A 24,638-nucleotide genomic window follows, 5' to 3' on the forward strand; every position below is an offset into this window, starting at 1 on the left:
TGGAGTGCTGTGCTGTGCTGTGCTGTGCTGTGCTGTGTTGTGCTGTGCTGTGCTGTGCTGTGCTGTGCTGTGCTGTGCTGTGCTGTGCTGTGCTGTGTTGTGCTGTACTGTGCTGTGCTGTGCTGTGCTGTGTTGTGTTGTGTTCTGTTGTGTTCTGTTGTGTTATGTTGGGTGAAGAATTATGCATCTCTTTTTTGATTGCTGTGCACCCAGCCATAACCGACTGATCTTGTTCTGAGGGTGCCAGAGGCTTATCCTGTTGAATTCCCCCCCAAAAAAATGATTTGGAGGGAGATAAAAGGCGGGTGGGGGAGTGAGGGAAAAAGAGGGAAGCAGAGGGAGGGAGGGATGGAGACAAAAGAATGAAATAATGAGACTCATGCTGGCTTTGGTGTATTTAGCAACTAGGGTGACCTTTTACACAGCGGCTACGGTAGTGTTTGTGGGAGTGAGTGCATACTTTGCCTCTGTGTGTCTGTCTGTGTGTGTGTGTGGGTATGATAATGCATCTGAGTGTGTGAAGTGATGTATAATTATGTAAAAATCAAGTTAAATCAAGTTTAATTTGTTTGTGAAGCGTGTTTAAAAATCAACAAATGTCTTGCTCAGCAAAGTCAAATCAAATGAATTTTCATGAATAATAATTAATATGGCACAATAATGCTTTGCCATATATAAATGCATAATGAATGGGTAAATGGATACAAGCCAAACATAATAAAACGGCAAATAGAGCAGCCTCATATGGTAGTATTAAAATATTATTATTAAAAACCTCATACTTCATGCAGACCTACCAGGGGTTCAAAATTCATAACAACATCATATAGGAACAGAGGTTAATGTAAAGTTGTAAAAATATGTAAGTATATAAGTATATATACTTTTTTGATCCTGTGAGGGAAATTGGGTCGCAGCATTTATCCCAATTAGTGAACACACACAGCGCACAGTGAACACACAGTGAGGTGAATCACACACTAACCCAGAGCAGTGAGCTGCCTGCCCAGCAGCGGTGCTCGGGGAGCAGTGAGGGGTTAGGTGCCTTGATTAAGGGCACTTCAGTCATGACAAAAGCAAGGGAAGAACTACAGCTCAAAATCTGATAAGGCCATCTTTTTACTGTAACAGCAGATAATGCACACTTCAGTCCATATGCAAGTTTCAATAGGCAACCTACAGTAGCTTTCAGTCAAAACGACCATCCTCAGGGCATCCTCAGAAGTGTGCAGTTTATTTGGAAGATTCTCAGTTTTTGTTTGTCTGGCACCTTCGTCATTGTGTGTGCGGTGTAACTCCTTCAAAATTAACAGCAGATAATGAAACATTAGATTCACTCCTAGTTATTAGGGAATGTTGTATGTAAAAACTTTGCTGTGCAGCACATATTCTCAGACTTTTTTATACAAAAAAATATGCATGACCTGGACAACCCACTAAATTTAATTAAGCTATTCGCTAGTGACCATGAGTTTTAAATTGTCAAAATAGGGTCCAGTATTTGTCACTATGTAAGGTCATAAGGTCATTTTTGATCCCTTTGTAATGGTGTAAAGAAGGCATTTAGCAAGGGAATTTAAACTTTTTCCAATGATGAGTGCCCTTTTTGCTTTGTGGTTGCTTAATGTTTTCTGTTCAGTGGTTTATTTTGGCAAATTAATCAAATGTGTATAATTTATAATGTATTGACGTGGGAGAATGACAGTGGTACATTCATTGTGAGCAGAAGGCGTGATTTTCAATAATGCCCACCTGCCGCTTCCTGCACATGTGCTTCTGTTCCATTGTGTGTTTTCCGAACGCTAAGAAGAAGCCTTGCCTCGTCTTTGAAGGATTCGACTCATTTCTACCACCTCGACTTTGAGAAACAGCCCTCGACTCTCACCCTTGCTGTAGGAGCCCATCTATCCTAGTTTCAGGGAAAACATGGCTGACAGTGGCTGGAGGCCAGGCCCTCCAAGTCACAATAAACAACACGGGAAGAGATAAAAGTTAACTATAGTGTCACAACATCGCTGAGAATGTAATTTAACAATAGCTCTCTATCTTTGTTCTTACTGTGTATGCATCTCAATGTGTATAAGTGTATACTTGATGTCAGTGTGTGTGTGTGTGTGTGTGTGTGTGCAGGTGGTGTGTATGCATAGGTGGTGCCTATTTTTTTAAGTGTCTTCTGATCTTTTTGCTTTTGTAACTTGCTTTAAACTGTAGGCATCTGTGTGTCTCTGTTTGGGTATGTAAGTTAGTGTATGTAATGCTTTCCAACCACACCCACCTCTCCTCATTAGACTAGAATAAAATAGAATATGTATACACACACACACACACACACACACACACACACACATACAATATAGGGAGATCCCTCACTGATGTCCCTCCATTTGCAGTGTAGTTGTCACTATCAATCACATCTGAATACATTAAAGGAACCACACACACACACACACACACACACACACACACACACACACACACACACACACACACACACACACACACACACACACACACACAGAGAGAGACAAACAGAGAGACAAACAGAGAGAAGGTGTGTGTGAGAGCGATTGAGATAGAGAGACAGACTGACAGACAGACAGACAGAAAGATAGAGTGTGTTTGTCATTATATGTTTGTAAGAGCAACACATGAAAGTAATTTTCTGTTTGGGTGCATTTCAGGGCCTTGTTGTGGCAATCTTGTACTGCTTTCTCAACCAGGAGGTGAGTCTGATATAATAATAATAATACATTTTATTTTTATAGCGCCTTACAAGACACCTTAAGGTCGCTTGTGTGTGTGTGTGTGTGTGTGTGTGTGTGTGTGTGTGTGTGTGTGTGTGTGTGTGTGCGCGCGCATGTGACTTATATTTCTCTATACTATGTGCCATTGTGATTTTTGAGTAATCAATCAGTAATCAATGGGTTTGTGTGTGTGCATGTGTGCATGTGAGTGAGTGAGTTAGTGTTTGTGTGTGTGTGTGTGTGTGTTTGTGTGTGTGTGTGTGTGTGTGTGTGTGTATTTGTGCAAGGGCGTTGCAGTGTCTTCAATATTGGGGGAACAGGGTCTGAGGCTGCACTGAAAATTTCAGAACGTTAAAGGGGACACGTCCCCCCGTCCATCCCCTAATAACGCCCCTCTGTGTGTGTGTGTGTGTGTGTGTGTGTGTGTGTGTGTGTGTGTTTGTCGTGCAGGTCCAGTCTGAGCTGCAGGTCCGCTGGCTACGATGGCAGGAGAACAGCTACGGCACAGTCCCCGCTGGAGCCAAAGGCAGTCAAATGGACACGCCCTTTTAGTTCCCTAACAACCACCCTGACTCTCTCTGTCTCTCTCTGTCTCTCTCTCTCTCTCTCTCTCTCTCTCTCTCTCTCTCTCACTCTCTGCCTAATCTCCTTTATGTGGTACTCCTGTTTTATCACTAGGTTACCTTTTGGGTGGCTACCTTATAGTACCATTTTAACCTTCAACATTTCCCATTCTCTCCGATAACAATTTCTGGCTAGTTAGTGCCCTCTTATATATTGTCATTGCATTCATTGTGGTGTGAAAGTGCTCAGTCAATCTGGGTTTGGTATTAGGCACTGTCAGATACTAACTTTTGTACTGAAAGGGAAGGTATTGGGTTGAAGCACACGGCCTATGGACAGAAAAAAAACAGAAGTTCCTTTCTGTGGAATATATGACATTATAAGATCGTACATTTTTTCCTCAGATTTATTTGAGGAAATTCCTTCATTTTTCCTCAAGTTTTTCCTAAATTTAAATAGCCTCAGTTGTGGCACCCAGCCTCAGCTGTGACAAGGTACAGCTTTTATGGTGTCAAGATTTTCAAAAGCTCTCCCCATAAGGGTCTAGTCACAGATTAGTGCAGTTGAAAATCTCCTCAGGTGAACTGATTCTGAGGCAAATTGCTCATCACAGAAACGGAGCTGCTAAGCCCTAGGATAGCATTCCCAGAGTAGTTGGCTATGTTAATGTAGAGGTCTGAGAAACCTTTGAGCAAATCTGCTTGCATCAGATCAGGTGGATACTCTGATTTGCTGACCTGAATTTAGCAGCTTCCTCACTTCGTGTCTACCCCCTCCTCCTCCGCCTCCTCTCTCTCTCTCTCTCTCTCTCTCTCTCTCTCTGCTGCCTGTCCAGGTCCTTCCAGTTGGCTGTGTCAGATTTGGAGTGATACGCGAGAGATGCTTTTGGTTTAATGAGAGGACTTCATGAAACTGCTCTGTTAATCCAGATGGTAGATGGATCTGCTGTCTGATCTGCCGCACATCCCTTGAAAGATCAAGGCCAGATCTTCCCCACACCCAACAGGCCTTCACGGGTGCCTCATTCTGTTGATCAAATGTCCTTATATGACCATATGGAAATTGTGGGTTAAGGGTGAAGAGATGCTAGACATAAGTGGAAGAAAAGATGTTGCAGTATCACTTAAGATTGGACCTGTCTTTTTGTGTGTCAGACATCCTGTTTGCTGTCTTTTCTCCTGATTGAAGCGCTCCTTTTGAACTGTGACAAATGCTTTGTGGGTGTTCTTCTCATTACATTCGCTCTACCTCTCTGCCTCTCTCTCTCTCTCTCTCTTGTTGCCCTACATCTTTTCTCCTCAGCCTCCTTTCTGTTCTGCTCCCCTTCGTCACTTCTCTTTGTTTCCAGAGTTTGCCCTCATTTGATGTTTTTATATATCCCTGTCTTTTGCCTCTCTGGAATATTATATTTATTAAATGTCTGTATACTGTTGTTTCTAAAAAAAATTGTTTTGAAGATATGAATGTATATATTTATAATGTTGATTGTGTATAATTAGATGAGTCTGAATGTGTCAGTGAGAAATTGAATGAAATGGCCCTGCTGAAATATGTGTGTGTGTGTGTGTGTGTGTGTGTGTGTGTGTGCGCGCGTGCGTGCGTGCGTTTGCGTGTGTGTGTGTGTGTGTGTTAGTATGTTTGTGTGACTCCATCCTCAGCATAGATAAGTATCCCACTGGAACCATTAGGCCAAATGATGTTCATTTGAACACCCATCCTGTATTATGTACAGTAGGCCTATCATATAGTGGCCATAATCATGACAGAGATCCATGTGGACCTTTATCATTGCTGTCGGTGGACCCACTCCTTGCTGAGTGTTTGGGTTAAATGTGTTAACCACGCCTCAGTGTCACCACACGTTGGGGTCATGGTGGACCCAGTGGCCTGGAGTAGCCCTGTCAGCTGCAAGCCTGTGTATACCTGTGCGTGCCATTCTCTTTCCTACGGTGTAAGCTCGTCTGCATTCATATGTCAGTGCAGTCGGCGCTGATCCAAGATGCCTTACGCCACACACAGAATGGAAAACAAATAAACGTGTTTGTCTTTCTTCCTGTCTGAAGTGTCTTGTGATCTGTCCTGTGTTTTTTGTCAGTTTGTTTATCCAGCTGTGATGGCCACCTGCTGTGTGGCTGATGTATGTGTTTGTATTTTTAATGGATGTATTCTCACATGTGGGTTGGTTTGACTGATGGATGGATGGGTGGGTGAGTGGGTGGAAGAAGTTGAGGGATGCAAGCGCTCTACAGTATATTTGGACGCTAAGGGATGCTGGTTTATACTGACCTCTAAAGGTGATTTAAAGAACAGCAGCCATCTTGCTGCATGTGGATACGTCAGAGCCCACTGGATACACTTTTTTGAGATGTTTCAACTGCACTATAATGATACCACACAGCCTAATAGGCCTATGGCAAATGTATGAAGATGCTAAGCGTCTTATTTATTTGTGCTGTATCATGCAAAATGTCATATTTCAGAGCATTGTAAGGGAAAAAATATGCGCCACTTGCAGTTTTAGGCTACATGCCAAGAATAAATGTATTCTGACCAATGAAGTTAGATGAAACTGATGGTAGATGATGCAGAACGTATGCAATAAGCTACTCAAAAGACTAAGCACCAACTCCATAGCTCAAACACAAGGTCCCTACTGATATAAACATGGAATCTTTAATTTGATCTGAAGGCAATTATATAAAGAAAGAATATGCTTCTGTTTGCTGTGTGGAGCAAAAGAGGGAACTAGGCCTACACTGTAGCAGGCTGTCAGACTATACATCCCAGATATATCCCAAAACATCCATTCCATGCAATCTGGTTTTATAAAACAGTTCAGTAGGCCTTGCTCTGTTCCAAGTCTAACGCTTTTAGTCTTAGAAGGGTAACGCAAGGCGAGATTCAATGTCCGTAAAGGCTTTGAAGGAGGCATCCTGAACTTCATGAAATGATTGAGGGTATGTAGGCTACATACTGTAGGCCTATTGTGGTGTGAGTTTCTATTAGGCTACAGTAAGAAGCCCAAACTACAGTCATGTTTTTCGATTAGCGTTATAAGAAGCAAGTGTTAGCTTATTACTGATGTTTTAAAAGAACATAACATGTTCTTTTTTATGTAAAAGAACATAAAAAAGAGCTTGTTTTTCTCCTTTCTTAAATCAAGTTTTGCCAGGTTACATTTTTATAATGTTAGCAAAAACAAGAAAGGCAATGGCATGGACACTGTTTAAGAAAATTACCACATTTACCACCTATGTTTAATTGAATCTGAGATGATTTCCTTGGAAGAAATCATTGAAACATTTTTATTTGGACTGTTGGGGAATGTTACTTGGCTGGCTCTCAAGTTTCTGGACAGTAGAGGGCGTGGTGGAGTCTGGAGCTCTGACGTCATCTGTAAAGGGACGGAAGTGTCCGATCCCATGATTGTAGTGCAGTGTCAGAGGCAGGCAGAGCGAGGCAGAGACGTCAACAGACGGCAGAATTGCTTCATCCTGAATAACTGTCTCAATATTTCTTTGATTCTCAAACGGTTAAGTTTGCCCTTTTGCAGAGGATCAGCGCATCGAAACGACTTTGCCTGGCAAAATCATGTAAGTGTACATAACAAGACAGCGCATGTTTCATTGCCTTTTTTAATTCAAGACACCTAACACGATTGGAATGCTGTAAGATAATGATGGGCTTACTGTTTGGCTGATAGTCAGTTAAGACTCCAGTATGACTGGCTCACCTGTTAAACTGGAAGTAGCTTCGTGGTTATAATATGTTGACATAAAACAACACAAGAATTGGGCGTAGCATCAATGTAGACTATATTTCTAGAGTGTCATGGGTGAATAGGATCCAGTTGATTTTTGTCTTTTCTTTAGCAGAACACTTGAACAAATATCATTTGTGTGTATCTTTGCTTTTCAGATTGAACTGCTTCTTGGATAATCTGCCATTTCCCAGCAATGGTGAGTGCTGAATTTGCAACTGCACGTATGCTAACGTGAATGGCATCATTAAGTCCAGACTATATTGGCCATAGATAACTGTGTCTCCTTCCCTCTGTTGTCTTATGAATCATTAACTAGTGCTCAGTGCTCACACCCCTGTACTCCTCCTAACCCCATCTCTTCCTCTCCTCTGTGTGTAGCACGGCCGAGTGAAGCTGAAGTCTACAGCCCAGCAGGAGGAGGAGAAGAGGAAAGAGAGGGAGAAGAAGCTCAAGGTGTATGTGGCAACACGGGATGCCTGCTTCAACAAGGCAAGAACCTTAAGAGCTATTGTAGGGCGGTGGGAAATGAAATGAAAATGGTGGGAAAAGGGAGGGGTAACTCTTTTACGTTGTGTTGAGCGCAGCATTTTCTGTACTTGACTGTGTGTGTGTGTGTGTGTGTGTGTGTGTGTGTTTGTGTGTGTGTGTAGAGAAAAGATGGGGCAATGGACGATGATGCACTGCAGCTGACCCAGCAGCTCTTGTCAGCTAACCCAGATTTTGCTACGCTGTGGAACTACAGGAGGGAGATTCTCATGCACCTGGAGACAGTGAAGTAAGAAAACTACAACCCGCTGCATGTCATGTCATCTGTAGGTCGACATACAGATCCTACCTCTTCAAATTGCAAATGTGTTATAAACCTTTTCCACCTGCCATTTTTTATTTTCTTTGACTTTCTCTAATGCTTCCCTCTGTTCCTTTCCATCTATACCCATCTCCCCTCCGCACCTCTCTTTCTCTTTGTCTTCTACTCTCCTTCTCTCTCTCCCTCTCTCTCTGCTTCTCTCTCTGTCTCCCCCCTTCAGAGAGGAGGATGATGTGCAGAAGCAGTACGATGCCGAGCTGGTCTTCCTGGAGGGGTGCCTGCGTGTCAACCCCAAGTCGTATGGCTGCTGGTACCACCGGGACTGGGTGTGTGGCCGGCAGCCACGGCCCAACTGGGCCCGGGAGCTCAGTCTCTGTGACGAGTGCCTGGCCCTTGACGACCGCAACTGTGAGTGTACACAGTACCGGGAGGAAAACTCCCACAGTAGTGATGGCAGATCTGCGTATCAGGCTGTTGAATCACTTGATCTTTTCATGTCTACACACACACACACACACACACACACACAAGTAGGTTTACTGTCACTGGAGGAAACGGTGGGGTAAATAGCATAAGTACAGATGGAGGAAATTGCTAGAGAGGAAATGAGCAGGTGAAAAATAGAAGAAATGCCACCACAGGAAATGTGTAGCAAGGCGTTGACATCAGTTTCAGCACAGCTGCCACTGGGTTTTTTAAAAAAATTATTATTCTTTGAGCTTTAATCAGGTGAGTCCCATTGAGATTTAAATCTCTTTTCCAAGGGAATCCTGGAACAACAAGAATAAAACACTACTTAAGGCAAAAGACAGATATAGAGCAGGAGATCACAGCAAAACAAATGAAGGTGTCTTTTGCATTCTAAATACTTCTAAATACTGTCCATCTCTCGTTTTCAGTCCACTGCTGGGATTACCGCCGTATAGTGGTGAAGGCATCAGGCGTGCCGGTGGAGCAGGAGCTGCAGTTCACTGATCGTTTGATCGGGTCTAACTTCTCCAACTACTCCAGCTGGCACTATCGCAGCACCCTGCTGCCCTTGCTGCACCCTCAATCCCCCGAACCGCCTGCCAACTGCCCCCACCCCCCCAACAACTCACCGCCCAACTCCCCCCACACCCACTCCCATCGCGTCTGTGAGGAACAGCTGCTCAAAGGTACAGACACAAACACACACACACACACACAAACACACACATGCACACACATGAATGGAGTTGTACATCTTTTAGCCTATGCCGTTTCATAATGGGTACATTACGTTCTCAATTGCATATCCTGTCTATCTTGATTCCTATTCTGAATCAGAGGGCATAATATGCATAATATGTGAGTTAAACGTTGGGTGGAGTCTTGCCTTGTGGTCTCGTTTGTATGTGCTGTGTAGTGGTCTGCATTCACTCAATGATCTCTCTCTGTTTTTCCCCGTCTTTCTTTTAGAGTACGAGCTGGTACAGAATGCTTTCTTCACTGACCCCAATGATCAGAGTGCCTGGTTCTACTACCGCTGGCTTTTGGGAAGAGGTGTGTGTGTGTGTGTGTGTGTGTGTGTGTGTGTGTGTGTATGGAAAACGGTGTGCGTTTTTCCGGTGTGTGCAAGGTTGTTTGTTTCTATTCTGTGGATCTGTTCATATCAACACCTTCATTTATCTCACTCGACTCTCCCCCCATGTGTTTCACCCAGCGGAGCGTGAGGAGATGATCAGCTGTGTGTACATGAGTCGTGAAGGAGAGCGAGTTGTGGTGGCATTCTCCAGACCGGTTAATGTAAGAACTACACACAAACACAACATAACAGAATCTTATGAAAAGGCATCGTTATGACCGTGTCATGACCACATACTGAAATACTGAGCTTGCTTGGCAAATGTATTAAGGGCAGGTTTGTCTGTGGTTCTGGCCTGCATTTAAGTACTAGAATTTCCCTCAAACATGGTGATTTGAAATTGAAACTCATACTTTTTGTCATATCCAGCAAGTTGCTCCTCATGTTCCTTTAGCTGTCCCTTTTGTGCTTACGCTGAAATAACATCTGGTGTTTATACACAGTGCGGGCTCTGGAAATGGGACACAAACATAAACATGCCTAACCAACAACACAGTGCTTCTGGAGCAGGGAAGGGTGGTGCATTTGTTATTTAGCGGTTGAGGGCAAAACTGAAACTGAACTGCGGAGAGCATATTTGAAATGCTTTGCCATGTTTCCCTCGGTACGAGTTTTCCACCTTGTTGTCTGTAGGCCTACAGTAGTAGTTCTTGTGTGTGCAGGAACATTTTTGAAAGGAACTTTAGTGATGGGAGTTGACCTTTTTGGTTAATGTTTTATTGGTAGGCTGTCCTCTTTGGGGATGTGAGAAACTCTCACTGATGGTGGAATGATGCATCTCAGGGAGTTGCATCACTTAACTTGTGGATGTCTGCATTTGGCTTCACACATACTGTACGAGCAGATTTAAGGTCTATGCACGTAGAGGGAGGACCCATGTGACAAACTCCCCATGGGTCCTTAAAATCCCTTAAACTTAGTGTGTGAAGTACTGTATTTTGTGTTAGAAAAGGCAAGAACCACATAGCCTGTTATCATTGTAACATGGTGCAATTGAGAGATGCTGAGAAATTGTAATTGTTGTTGGTGAGCTTCTGTGAAGCCTGATAGTGTAACAATGAATTGACCTTACCACCCACTATGGTCTTCTGATGAGCGTTTGTTGTGTCGACCAGCTATAAACGCTACAGTAGGTCGAATTCAAGACTCTTTTCATCAGTGGTTCCATGTTGGTGAAATTAGTTGCCCAGTACTCTCCGTTCCAGCAATAGTTTTGGATCTTTCGTAAGGCATATCTGTTTCACCTCCCTTAGTCTCCCTTACAGAAATGTCAAGTTTCTGGCAAACAGTTTCCGCAAATTTGTGGCAAGGTCATATTTTCACATGCAAATTCGGTTTCTGGTAAACAGTTGCGGTTAACTTTTGACAATGTTGCAGCAAATTTGCAATTTTGTCATATGCAAATTAGGTTAATTGCCAGACGTTCCCTGGAAGTTTGTTATTTTTGTTATTAAGTGTGGTGGCAAATCACTGGCGAACACATTTGCCACTAGTGACAAACCAGTGGCAAAGTTCTGGCAAAACTCATTGTTGGCAGAACTTTGCTGGAAGTTTTCCTCTAGTGGCCAACGTTGGCAAACTTCTGGCGAATTTTCTAGTGAACTCAGATGTTTCCCCATAAATCACCCACAAGTTTGCTGCAAATCTGCTGCAAACATATAGCGTTTGTAAGGGCTGCTATGTGCTTCTTATGGGTTATATGTTTTGTATAATATAGAATTGTTTTTGTTATTAGGCCATTGATTGAATTGACAATTGCCATGCCATAGTTATTGCTATTACAGTATGATTGATTGAATGACTATTATTTATTTGCTTTTCTCCTTTATATTCATTGTTTATTTTCAATAGGCTATTTCTTGTGTATTGCTTTTCTTCTAGTTGTAGTCTGATCAACTTAACTATAACTTAACCATAACCATAGCCATAACCTTGATCCATGTCTCAAACTACTGTATGGCTACAGTATGTTGAGTCCTTGAATTTGAGGACATTTTGCCTGGAAAGTCTTTGAAAAGCCTTGGAATGTTGATGTGTTGAAGAAGTCCATAAACTACAGAGCACATCCCAGTTATAAATTCCTCTGTGGTTTGACTTGGCCAGATTCCCACATGATCTCAGTTATTGGCAAAACCATTGACGGTATTTAACAACCCATGAGTCATTTTTAATCAGTTAACAATGTCAGATGGTGGATGTCTAACTATGCCTCCACCTAAGAAAACAACCTACTGACATCTCATAAAATGTCTTGAGTGGTTTTTAATAGTTTATGTTTCTATTATACACATGCTAAGAACACTCCATCTACAGTACCTTTAACAGAGAAGCCAGAGTAAGAGAAGGCAAGCTTGTGTTATTGATGGCATGGAAGCGCATGCAAAGACTGACGCCTGTTCGTTAGACAAACACTCTCATAAACATGCCCTGGTTTGCTGAAGAGAGTCTTCTTACGGTCATTCATTTGCAGTACATTGTGTTCTGCTGAAAACTTTCAGTACTCAAATTCATTTGACCTGTTTGCAGGAGGACATAAATACTTCCTGGCTGATCAGGTAGTCTATCGACTGTTGCTAATTAACCTACCACACCCACACATGGAGACAGACAGACAGACAGACAGACAGACACACACACACACACACACACACACACACACACACACACACACACACACAGAGGGAGAGAGAGAAAGAGACACACAGACACAGCCACTCATCCTTGTTGAGAATGTAGACCCTGCAATCAGTGTAGGAAGTTAATTTTGAGAGTAATTATGTTCACTGGTAATTTAGCTCGTCAGGGTGTTCCACTCATTAGCTTAGCTCATTATGAGCAAAGATATTGACACTTTCCCCGATGCCTTCATCATTTGGAAAAAATAAGGCAAGCTGTGGCTGGTTTTCCCTGAGGGTTGTTGACAGCCTTCTCTCGCTTCCATACCTGTTCTAATCGGTCTCTTCCTTCCACTTTTCTCACTCTCTCTCCCTGCCTCCCACTTTCTCTCTCTCTTTCTCTCCCTCCCCCTTCTCCCTCAGGCTCAGACGGGGGGCCTGATGTTGGTGCTGGACGGGCAGATGCAGCGAGTCGAGTGGAGGAGTGCTCCGCCCTCAATGAGACACACCCCGGTGTGGGTATCCTTTCTGACTGGGTCAAAGGTCATCAGTTGTCCTTGAGCCGCAGATAGGCCTGGGTTATTTGGAAAGGTTATCCTGGAAAGGTTATAGTGAAGTAAAAAAAAAAAAACGGTGGCTGTGAATAAGAAAAAGTTCTGCGTTAGCGTATTCATCTCACCACAAATGCAGACTGCTGTTTCACTCCTACACACACACACACACACACACACACACACACACACACACACACACAAAAACTGTTTGCGTGTGTCCTTGATTCTGTGGTCAGATTTGTGAGCTTCCCCCGGGCACCATCAGTGACATCAACAACGAACACAACCTCACCGTGCATTGGACCGAGAAGCACACACACAGAGAGTGTGCCCTCTACACTGGTAAGCTGTGTGTGTGTGTGTGTGTGTGTGTGTGTGTGTGTGTGTATCTCTGTCTGTCTGCCTGCGTAGGTCTGTCGTCCCCCTCCACACAATGTTCTGTGAGTTAGTGCACATGTGGTTTTCCTTAGTTGTGCCTGCCTACCACTTCAGACAAGAGTGTGTGTGTGCGTTGTGTTTTTGGTGACTGTCTTTGCTCTACATGTATCTTATTCTGGCTCTACATGGCTTGTGTTTAGGTCGAGCTGAGAGTTGGTGCAGGGACTCTGCCACGGACCAGGAGCTTTTCAGGTAGTGTGTGTGTGTGTGTGTGTGTGTGGTCACTCCCTATCAGTTGCAAACAAGCAGTACCTGCTGGTTGAGATGGTATGAGCTGATCTCCATCTTCAGTGACGTAACATGTATTGTAGTACCGGGCGTGCCTGTCTACAGTGTTGTCCATCTACTCCACTGTGTGTTCCTCTCTGTCCCCTCCTGTCCACTGCCTCAGGAGCGAGCTGTCTGTGGGGAAGACCTCAGTGCTGCAGTCTGAGCTTACGTCCTGCAACCAGCTCATGGAGCTGGAGCCAGAAAACAAATGTGAGTGTGTGTGCGCGTGTGTGTGAGTTAGAGAGTTAGCGTATGTGTGTATTTCTACTGCACGAGAGGCGTGCTCTCTCGGAGGAGGGGCAGGACTGTCAAGCTCTATTGGTTATCGTTCAAATCATGACTCTGTACGCTTGGATAATCCTTCAACCAATCAGACCAACGATCCGGTGCATCTTTTGGATAAGCTAGTTTGAGATTGGAGCCAAAGGTTCTGGCAGGGAACCGAGGAGATAGATGTGCAGGTTTCCAGCTTGAGCTGACGGGCGAAATCCAAATTCGCCGGCAGGTCAGGCAGGGTTCACCCAGTCCAGGTTTATGTCGCTTTTGTGGAGATAACACTGACTGACATTATTATTTCCCCTCTTGCCCCCTCCTTTCTGAAGGGTGCCTGTTGACCATCATCCTCCTGATGAGAGCCCTGGACCCTCTGGGCCATGAGAGGGAGACACAGGTCCACTTCCAGAAATTAAAGGTAATGAAGGGACAGACAGAAAGACCAACACACATACGCACTAACAGGAGCTACAGTTGGGCTCATTAAGTCACGATTGGCATGGGGTACTTTCCATAAGATCATCTGTCATGCACATCAAACCAGCTATTAGGCTAACTGAAATAGAACCAATAGAACCATGCCAATCTAGGTATGGTGAAGGATATGTGATGATGTGGAGCTCTTTTCATTCCAAAAGCCGAGGGAACTTTATTAGAATGTCTGCCTCTATGGGATTTTAACATGGGGCTAAGTATACTTATGGCCAGAGTATTTTAAGGAAGAGCATTTATGTATTTATTTGTTTATTTATTTATTTATTTACTTGCAATACATTATTCATTCACAAAGAAAATTGGTCTGCTTAGGTTGGCTATTTCCTCATTTCTTTTAAATTAAGGCTTTAAGATCAATTACCAAACCATTTTTAGTCTTGAACATGTTTACAGATATGTAAACTTATGAGCACATAATACTGTATATATGTGCATATAAAAGACACATCTCACTGCCTCCTTTATGATATTTAATGTCTCCTTGCATTTCTACCACCTCCACCCCATCTTTCTTCGGCACTGTCAGGAGGTGGACTCCATGCGCACCAGCTACTACAGTGACTTGTGCAGTAAGTTCATGATCGAGAACACCATCCTCAAAATGGAGTACGCCGAGGTCCGAGTCTTCAGCATTTCTGAGAAGGTGTGTGTTTGCATATCTGTACATTTTCCTCATTTGAAGATGCCACATGCCTTACATTTTCTTCAACCATCTGATATAGCTTAAGATGAAGATATTGTGTCGTTACCTGTAGTGATAAGAAGCTACGATTACATTTGAAGCGGGCTCACACGTTCCTATTATCTCAAGTCTCTGTTTGCATTCCATTCTTCTTATTTCCTGCCTCTCTATTGGTTGTTAACTTTAACTCCTCTCTATGCTTATGGCAGAACCTCACCACCCTGTGTCACCTGGACCAATTGCTATTGGTCACTCACATGAACCTCTGCTCCAATCAGCTCTCCCGGATTCCACCACAGTTCTCAATGCTGCAGTGCTTAGAGGTGAGAGAGACCTGTCTACTAAACTATAGCCTACACATGATTGAAGATAAAAAAACAAACATGTGTATTCATTATTTAACGTGATATTTCACCACAGTGCACCATTGTTATTTCTGACGAAGCAGGCTAACTGGTAGCACAAAATGTGTGATTGTAACTAGGCAACCTTAACTTCTTCTTGAGCTGCTGAGATATTATCATGTAACGACAGAAACATATCTGATATAATTGTTTAGCATGTATGAATAGTAAAATGTTACATACTGTAGGATAGCAAGTTTATGGAAACATTTCACCTTTGTCAGCAAATCTCTTCTATTTGTTTGCCACTTTTCAACTCATGCCATTTTTACAAAAACAATCAAAATGGCGCCAATACTGTACTGCTAGTAATGCAAAAGCGTGTATTGCATCTACACTTTACATTTTGCACAGTTCTTCTTACAAATGTGATCTCCTCTGGTGCCAAAATGTAGCACCGTTTGATTTAATGTGAATCAATATTCAATAATACCATTGTAATTCAGTCGGTACCATTAAAAGTACCAATTTCAGTACCCAACCGTATTGAACACGGGCCAGCGAAGTGAAAAAGGAGAGCATTGCCTTGCTTCAACATGGTACAAGGCAACCATGCCAAGTGTGAGTGTGCCCTTAATCAAAAACACCTTCCCTTTGTATCTCTCTCTCTTTCTCATTCTCTCTCTCTGTCCCTCTCAGGTCCTTGAGGTTGAGGATAATCTCATCGAGAGTTTGGAGGGCCTCTCCAATCTGCCCAAGCTTGAGGAGTTGTCCCTGAAGAACAACAGTATCCTTTAGCCTGCAGAGCGAGGCACCCTTTTCTTTCTTTGTTTACAGCGACAGACTCCAGAGGTGCGTTCAAATTTGGCAAACCGTGGCGAACGTTCGCAGTGAACATGTTTTCTTTGAACAGTTAAATTTGAACTATTTGGTGTTAACATTCCATTCTAACAGTAGTTGCATTGTTGCGTTCATCAAACTCATATCTAGTTCCACTGTATGTTTGTGGAGCACTACCTCCTCAGACTGTTTGCGATTTTTAGCAAACGTTTGCCAAAAACTGAAGGCTGACTGAATACTGTTTGCGAGCCTTCGCATGCGTTGGCCTGTGTTCATGAACTTGAATGCACTTCAGAACTAGTAGACTGATGGGTGTGACTGCACAGGCTCAGAAGCCAACCCAGTCGAGTCTGTCCACAGATTTAGGGGTTCACTGGTTCTGTTCCTGTCAGGTCCCCATTCCAAAGTGTGGCCGTTTCTGTCAATTATCATCGTCGTGACGACCAACTGTTAAGCTGCTGTTAAACGAGGTAGCTTTTTAAGCAATGTTGCTGGGCAATGTTCCTGAGCATTTTTGGCGACTTTATTGGGCCCTGTGGGAACAGTGCAGAAATCTGGAGACAATTCGGAGCCTTGTATGAGCCGTTGTTGCTCAGGAAACATACACACACGCACAGATGTATAAACACACATGTATATACTCTTGCATGCACACATTTTCCCTAAGATTTGAGGTTAGCGGTCACAAGGTCATTGTACTGACATATAGATATGCCATTATTCTTAACCCCCATTGTCCTTGAACCACACACACACACACACACACACACACACACACACTTGCAGACACTCACCTACACAGACACTATCTCTCTCACACACCCACACACAGTTTCTCTGAGCTTTGAGGTTTCCAGAAATATATTTTTGAAAGAAATATCTAGATACTGTTATCCTTGACCCCCTACCCCCTTCCAGAAATCTCTAAAATCTCTCAGCTGAAGCCGCTGGCCTCCTGCTCCAAACTGAGCCGCCTTGACCTCCGCGGCAACCCCGTCACCAAGATGGACAATCTCCAGGCCGAGCTCGCAGAGCTGTTGCCATCGGTTGCTGACCTCATGATCTAATCAAATCTTCACCTAACCAGACACTTCATCTGTGTGTGTGTGTGTGTGCGTGTGTGTGTGGGAGTATGTGTTCCTATGTATGTATGTGTTTGTATGTGTGTTTGTATATGTGTGTTTCGGGCGATGAGCATGCCAGCCTGTTTCTGACAGCAACAATTTTGTTACAGGTGTCTGTTCAACCACTATTTATTCAACTTCCTCGTCTGAAGGCACTGTAACTGTTCTCACAAACATTGGATGTGTGTTTGCCCTGTCTGTCTCTGTATGAGACGTCTCTTTGTGTGTGTGTGTGTGTGTGCGCGTGTGCGCGTGTGCGTGTGTGTTTGATGGATGTTGGTATGTTGCTGCTATATATACAGTATGTTTTTGTTTACTATATTTTGGAGTCCAGCAAACCTAACTGCATGTTCAGACATAATATTAAAGTTAAAACTGCATTCCTGCGTGTTTGCGTAGGTGCCAGTATGTGCGCGTGCGTGCGTGCGCGTGTGTGTGTGTGTGTGTGTGTGTGTGTGTGTGTGTTTGTGCATAGGGGTGCATTCTCTCCTGCTGCAGTACTAACATCCTCTGCTTCCTGTGTAATTGTAATGGATACTAAGGCAGTAAAAGGACAAGGGTGAGATGCTCTCACCTGCTGGTTTACGGTATATGTCATATTTAAGCACAGATTGCTCAGTATTGACCTAGAAGAGCCCACATTGTCAATAGTTGTATTAGCCAAACAGTCTCTATCTGAGTCAAAAACTTAACTTAAACAGCCTTAAGTTTCCCAATTGATGTTATTGGGTTCTCCTCCGTTATGCCATGGTAGACATTACCGTGTACGCCACCATGGTTAGCTGTAAGACTCTTTGTAAAGGTGCTGTCAACTACCAAGTTTTCTGTCTCCTTGAGAAAAGAGAGAAAGAACTGTTAGTCTTTTCGTTTGCTTTTTAATATTTAATGGTTATGCTTTATTGATAGATCATATGAAGTTCATGTTGAATAAAAAAACAGCACATGTGCTGTCACTGCCTCTATTTCATGTCTGGCATTCTCCTTTTCATTTTCTCTTTCTCCCCATATACGGTCACAACACATAGAAGAAGCTTCCTCTGAACCTGCTAGTTCAGGTGTGGAGAGAACTGTATCGCCTCCTGGTGGGGAGTGGGGTGAACAGCCTGTGATAGGGGTGAGGGAGTAAAGGCAGAGACACTTATGAGAAGGTGAGGGCTCAGCACACAGCCCAGGGTGAGGGTTGAGGAGGTTAGGTTGTCTAAGCTAACAGTCAGGTATTGATGTCCAGTTCACCGAGTTTGGTAACCGTTTGGAGGGGATTACATTACATTTGACGCTTTTTAACCATAGCGACTTAAAAAAAAAAAAAATCATTCCCCTTTTCAGCTTAGCCCTAGAAAAGCCACAGCCCTGGTGGATTACCTAATCTGAACGCAATGCCTCGGGCCTTCAGCAGGAATCTGACCTCACTGTTCATCCATGGCCTCTGCTTAGGGAAAGTGGTAATCTGTTTGAGGGTGGTGACACTGTTGATGTTGGAGTTTATACACTCCAGAACGGAGCAGACATATCTATGTAGGAGGTTAGGGTGGCCTAGCAAACAACTCTCTCTTTTAAAAAAAGAAACACTGGCAATGTGCCGAGTCACCTCGGCGTATTAAAGGCACTGGAGGCCTAGTCCAGTGGTTTTCAAAGTGGGGGCCGCCAGGGGGCGCTAGGGGGGCCGCAGCAAGTTGAATGAAATGCTACTGTAAAACCAAAAGCAAAAAAAAAAAAAATTCAGAAAATATTTCTATTACTTCTATGTATTGATATGAAATACCATTATAATAATTTGTTGTATACCTTTTAGGGATGTAACGATTACCGGTGTAACGGTAAACCATGATAACAATGTTGGCGTTAACAATTACCTTGTTCATTTCAAATATCATTATTGTTGCGGTTGATAACCACGGTCTGGAAACCGTGTGTTAAATTCCTTCCCGCTTCATCCGAGCCTGCTTTTGACATAGGCCTGGTAGACAGGCTGTTGATGTTATCACATACAATATTTCATATTAGCCATATGGAGCCAGTGTCACCTAATGTTGGCCTTGGCCCAACCGCCAGGCCTATAGTAGTATGGGCCTGTGGCAGAAATATTCCCAAAACACAATTACAACAAAACCACCAAAAGCGATGTTATGCATTTACAACATTTGAACATCAATTTTGGTGCTGTTAGTTTAGTATAGACATTAATGTGATATATTTATGTGATAGGCCTATTTATGTTCTCCGGCCCCTCAGTTGTGATACTGTCAGTGTGTGTAATTGCGTTTTATTTTGTAATTTATTGTAGGCCTACATTCTCAAAATTTAGTCTAATTGAAGCTCAGAACGGCGCAGTGAGTCATATGGTAAATTAAGGTTTATTGAAGGGTTTATTGTTGGCCTTAGGTGTTCAGCCGCTGATGCTGTCGCCGGAAGTTGGTGGAGCTGCTGAGATGGCTATATTTCTGAATGAAGGCAATCAAGGCCCTTCTCTTAATCTCCAAATCAGCCAGCATGAGAGACCGATCAAGGCCAGGGCCATGTAGGGTCCTGTCATGGCGTAGGGTAGTGGGTCTGCGGGATGTTGCGCTGACCATTTCATCACTCAGCTTAGACCCATCTTCAGCTTTACAGCTTTCCGCGTCAGGCACGGGGGATATTTCAGTAGCGATGGTCACTGCGCGCTGGTTCAGCTGGGCCAGGAGGTGCCCGCGCCCCCTCTGGAAGTGAGGATTGGCAAACACCTGTACGATGGGAGAAGGGGGGTGGTTATGTCAATACACGCAAAATCCTTTTAGCCTACATCGTAACCAAGCAGTTCAGACACATCTGGCTCCAGTGGTATTAAATGAGCTCCTGAACAGCCATCCGTGCATAGCATTCTGTTTAACTCAATGTTGTGCTAAAGTTTTGATACATACCTTGACCTCTTTGGCAGTGACGTCCATGCTGGGATTTCCATGGTGTTCTAGGTTAAATCCAGGTCTGGTAAATCCATACAGGTTAAGCTGGCGAAAGAACTTCTTGATGCCCTTTTTGCCGAATTTCCGATCAAACACATCCCTTTCAAGGATTTCAGCCACGAACATCTTCTCGTGGATAACCACGGCAGTTCCATCAGCACTCCACCAGACGGACTGATAGGTGTCATTTTTAACAACATTCCAAAATATATAGGGGAATAAGTCTGCGTGACCTGCTGGTCTGCACTTCTCAGCGTCCGGTTTTGGTACTGATTCAGTTCGCCTCAGTTCGAGACCGATTTTCTTCCTCTTGTCAGAGGGTATCAGTGACAAGAGCACCAGTGCTCTCTCCTTCCTCAAGATGTCCAGGACAGCAGTCGACGGGCGACTATACGGCCGAGGTTTGTACTTCTTTTGACCGGTCATCCTCAGATGAATGGGTGACTGGTCATTGTGAAGATCCATCATTTCGTCCATTAGGCTACAATATCAGAACACGTCTTACTCCTTCGCACTGCTGGCAGTGAATGAGACATAGAGCCAGTGATGAGAGAGCTAGAATCTTACTAGTGTTCTAAATTCTAGTTACCATGGCGAAAGACAACACAAAGAATTCTCTCATTTGGTTGTTGTGATTTAAAATCTGACTGATAGCCAAAGATTGTCTACCTAGCCTACTGCTTTATAAACAGTCTCTGGCCTACAAAATACATCTCACTGAATTTATTCAATTTAGTGCACGTCACAAATTCAGAATTACACACATTTACAAAAAAATTACACAATTTTACATAAACTCCATAGAGCGGGTCCTTGAGCGGCACTTCAAAGCCTCTGGCCTCACTGTCCACAAACAAATTTACCGGGAGCAACAACTCATATGCATAGTCCCTCAAAGATGTATGATCACAGTTTTACTCGGATGGCATCAGAAACAGTCCACACACACACACACACACACACACACACACACACACACACACACACATACACACTTACTGTCACTACAGAAGAGCAGTAAAATAAATTCATGTATTTTTTTCACATCAATAATTGCACATATTCACTCTGCCCGTTCTGGGTCCTCCCACCCTAACTGTTCCTCCTACATCTCCCAACCCCTAAACTGCTTTCCTGAGGTTTCATCTGAAGAGGTGCAGAACATTAGCCTGGTTGTACCATACCCTCGTACTAATATCGTACTGTGCCAGTGAATGACACAACTCCGCCCACTGCTCCACGCCCCACCCCCAGCCGTTACTAGATTTGTTTCTCAATAATAACTAGAAATGCAATTCCAAGGAATTACCAGTGCATGAAAATGCAAAAATAGATAGATAATGTAGATATGGTTACTAAGGTGTAGCTAGGGTAAACATGCTAACTATGCTAACAATGCTAAATTTGCTAACAATGCTAACCAGGTTGATTAGCTAACTTGGTTGATGATTTTTTGCAGTTATGCTAAAAATGCTAACAATGCTAACTATGCTAACCATGCTAACTAGCTAACTTGCTAGTGAGGACTTTTATTTTGAAACATTTGTTGCTAGGGCGTATCCATGGTGGCCACTATCAGGAAACAAGAAGTTACTGCAGTATAATCATGTTGGTTGCTATGGAAACGGTCACAAACACTTAATTTTAATGGTTGCTATGTTGGTTGCTAGGTACATGGAGGTTTCATGTAGTTGACTGGAGGCATAGTGGATGATAACTGACAGTTGGAATGGTTGAACAGTTCAATAGTTGAGTAGTTTCAATGGTTAAATGATTTAATAGTGTATTATTGCAGTGAGGACCTTTATTTTGAAACAGTTGTGGACAGAGGACGTAGTGAAACAGGATCTGTAGTCTTAATGAGATTGTATGCTTAAAGCCTGAGACAGAAGGTGCCTCTCATATAGCGTTTACGCGTCCTCTCTCGCTCCTCACTGATCTACATAAAGAATGATGGAGCGGCAACAATGGGATAGTCTAGCCCTTCTTCTATCTTTCTTTATGTAGATCATTGAGGATCGAGGAGCGAGGGAGGACATATAAACGCTGCTTGAGAGGGACCCACAGTAAATACTTTAAAAGTTGTATGTAGATAGTCTAATTAATGTTGATAGACAGAATGTTTAATGGATGTTGATAGGCAGATTGTTTAATAGATATTGATTGACAGTTTAATGGGTGGATGAGTGAATGGTCTGAAGAAGATGAATGGATAGAAGGTTGGATGGAATGTGCCTTATATATTTGTTAAGAGAGACACTGATACAGCTCTCTGAGAGTAGTTGACACAGGTGTAATCAATTTAACTGGCTAGTCTTAAGAGAGCCAGAGTACTCTTAAAGCCTGAGACAGAGTAAATAATTTTAAAGTTGAATGTAGATAGTCTAATTAATGTTGATAGACAGAGAGTTTAATGTAGCCTGGTTGTACCATACCCTCGTACTAATATCGTACAGAGGGTCTGGACCTATTCCATTCAAAATCGATTTCAGGCAGGAGGCATGCGCTCTGTTGACGTTTGAAACGATTGGTCCTGATTTACCCAATCGCTAACGTTTGGTCGTGACGTATGTTATGCGCCGGTCGTTACCAGCAGAGCCTGTGGTTACCAGGTTACCATGGTTGTTACAGGAAGTTGCGTGCGCTCAGCTGTAAATGTAAACAACTCGAGAGGAAGATGGCTGTGAATGACAGTTGCAGGTTTTGTAAAACAACTTTAAGAGTTGGTGGCATTCTTGGAAACAGCAAGCTGTTATTCGACAAAAAGGAGCAGGAAAACATTGCATCCCAATTGTTAAAGGTCGGGTTGACAATCGTGAACACACCGCTTCGCTCATACCGTATCTGCCGCAAATGCTGCAATACTATTACGAGGATACTGCGAGACAACGAAGTGTTGCTGGAATGGAAAGAGAAGGAGACAGCAGTGGCTGTGGAGACCTGTCTGGAGCAAGATGTCACTCCTTCTGGCTCCACCGACAAAAGAGACCGGGAGCCCACCCCATCCAAAACCCCGAGAGCAGTGAAGAAGTCCAGAACATCAGCCGACTTGCCAGTGCCAACAAGAAGCAGTGTGACCGAGGTAGGGAAAGTAACGTTAACTTACACAATAAATCGTTTATTTGTAAGTCGATGTCATGCTGTTTTTTATGTATTTAAACATATCAGTCATGCATCCATGTATTTACACAATAGACTTTAAATTGTTACTTAATTACATTGTCGATATAAATACTCGAGAGTCTCCAACTTTTCCCACCCCGCTCGTGATAAAATGAATTATGTGATAGCTCGTCTGCCTCCAGTAAGCTAAGGTAGTAACTTAAGTTAACGTTAGCAACAGTGCTGGCTACTTACTGATAAAGTAAACAAAGATGATCCATACACCTGAGAGCTCCCATTTACTTATTTTTCATATCAGTGACATTGAGCTCTTCAGTGTGCGGATCATCTCTTTTTATATAATTCTACATGTTTTTTGATCCTACCGACTTCTATACTTGGATGTGCGGGATTATACTTGACCTTATTGTAGTTGCACTGATGAGGCATCCAGACACTTGCTGTAAAATAATGTCTTATTTGGGTCTACGTCACATTGGAAGCTAATGGGTTTTCGTTTGGTGATTACATCCATGTCAATAAGGCAGAAGGAGAGTCAGAACTTAAACTAATTTATGGAGACCCTCCCCTGCATTCATTCGATTATAGACCTACTACCTCTGGCAGTTGTACCATGTCCGTGATAAACATAATTATCATCCTGTACTACCTTTTTTTTTTCAGATTGTGATCACCTATGGCCCTCAATCTAAGAGGACGTTGTTATGTGATCCTGACATAGCGGGGATTGTGGAGAATCTGGCAAAGCGGAGGTTTGTCACAGCTGCCAATCTCATTACACGCAATCGTCAGGTAATGGACCATATACAAGCCAGTGTATTGGAGGTAGTGGAGGCTGACTGTGTGGCCCTCTGTAACCAGAAGAACCATTTCATGCTGTGGAGGGCAAGTGCTCTTGACCTCCAATCATTTACCTTCCAAGAGTTGCATGATGACCTGAAGCGGCTTTCACCTTTCTTGTTCAGCCTACTGTCAAAAATGGCTGGAGATTCCATTCCACACATTTGTGCTGCAGCCTCCGTTGCCTTACGGGGAAGAGAACCCCGTTTATCAGCTCTGGCCTATTATGTGAACTCTGTGTTATTGTATGGAGGGGCAAAAAAGGCAGCGTTCCAGCGACTGGCCAAATTGGGCATCTGTACAGCGCACAGCAATGCAGTTGGCAAGCAAAAAGAAATCGCACAGTACTGCATGCGCCCAGTAAAGTCATTGAAGCAGGGCTTGGAGTCGTTTTTGAATAATCCCAGGATTCAAAATAGCCTTGAAGACCTGTCCTTTTCCTTATCAAGTAAGTTGGTATGATTGTCTTTATGTAAACTTTGTATGTATGTGTTTATTATGTATTTAAAACAGCAATTTCAACTTGAGTCTTTTTATTTTCCTAAAGACACAACAACAGAGACCGCCCCAACAACAAGCACCGCCACTAGCAAGGAGGCGGATGCCCTGGACGTAT

The 24,638-nt window shown here is 43.3% G+C and overlaps 2 protein-coding genes across 2 annotated transcripts in view; both read left to right on the top strand.

Moving 5' to 3' along the window:
• ghrhrl (growth hormone releasing hormone receptor, like) overlaps positions 1 to 3,296 on the top strand; it is a 41,747-nt gene extending 38,451 nt beyond the window's left edge. Inside the window, exons 12-13 of the mRNA XM_062556470.1 lie at positions 2,682 to 2,723; positions 3,195 to 3,296. Of these exons, the coding sequence (XP_062412454.1) occupies positions 2,682 to 2,723; positions 3,195 to 3,296 (144 nt within the window). The remainder of the gene's footprint in view (positions 1 to 2,681; positions 2,724 to 3,194) is intronic.
• A 3,456-nt stretch (positions 3,297 to 6,752) lies between these two features.
• Positions 6,753 to 18,082, top strand: rabggta (Rab geranylgeranyltransferase subunit alpha). Its single transcript, XM_062556512.1, has 17 exons — positions 6,753 to 6,901; positions 7,227 to 7,267; positions 7,450 to 7,560; positions 7,722 to 7,846; positions 8,100 to 8,287; positions 8,779 to 9,036; positions 9,320 to 9,403; positions 9,564 to 9,646; positions 12,524 to 12,619; positions 12,891 to 12,996; positions 13,233 to 13,284; positions 13,484 to 13,572; positions 13,965 to 14,053; positions 14,657 to 14,773; positions 15,022 to 15,135; positions 15,856 to 15,943; positions 16,915 to 18,082. The coding sequence occupies exons 2-17, from the start codon at positions 7,265 to 7,267 to the stop codon at positions 17,061 to 17,063; spliced, it is 1,752 nt and encodes a 583-aa protein (XP_062412496.1). The 5' UTR covers positions 6,753 to 6,901; positions 7,227 to 7,264; the 3' UTR covers positions 17,064 to 18,082.
• The last annotated feature ends 6,556 nt before the right edge of the window (positions 18,083 to 24,638 follow it).

Source organism: Sardina pilchardus, chromosome 15 (genome assembly GCF_963854185.1).
Source record: "Sardina pilchardus chromosome 15, fSarPil1.1, whole genome shotgun sequence".
Classification (NCBI taxonomy): Eukaryota; Metazoa; Chordata; class Actinopteri; order Clupeiformes; family Clupeidae; genus Sardina; species Sardina pilchardus.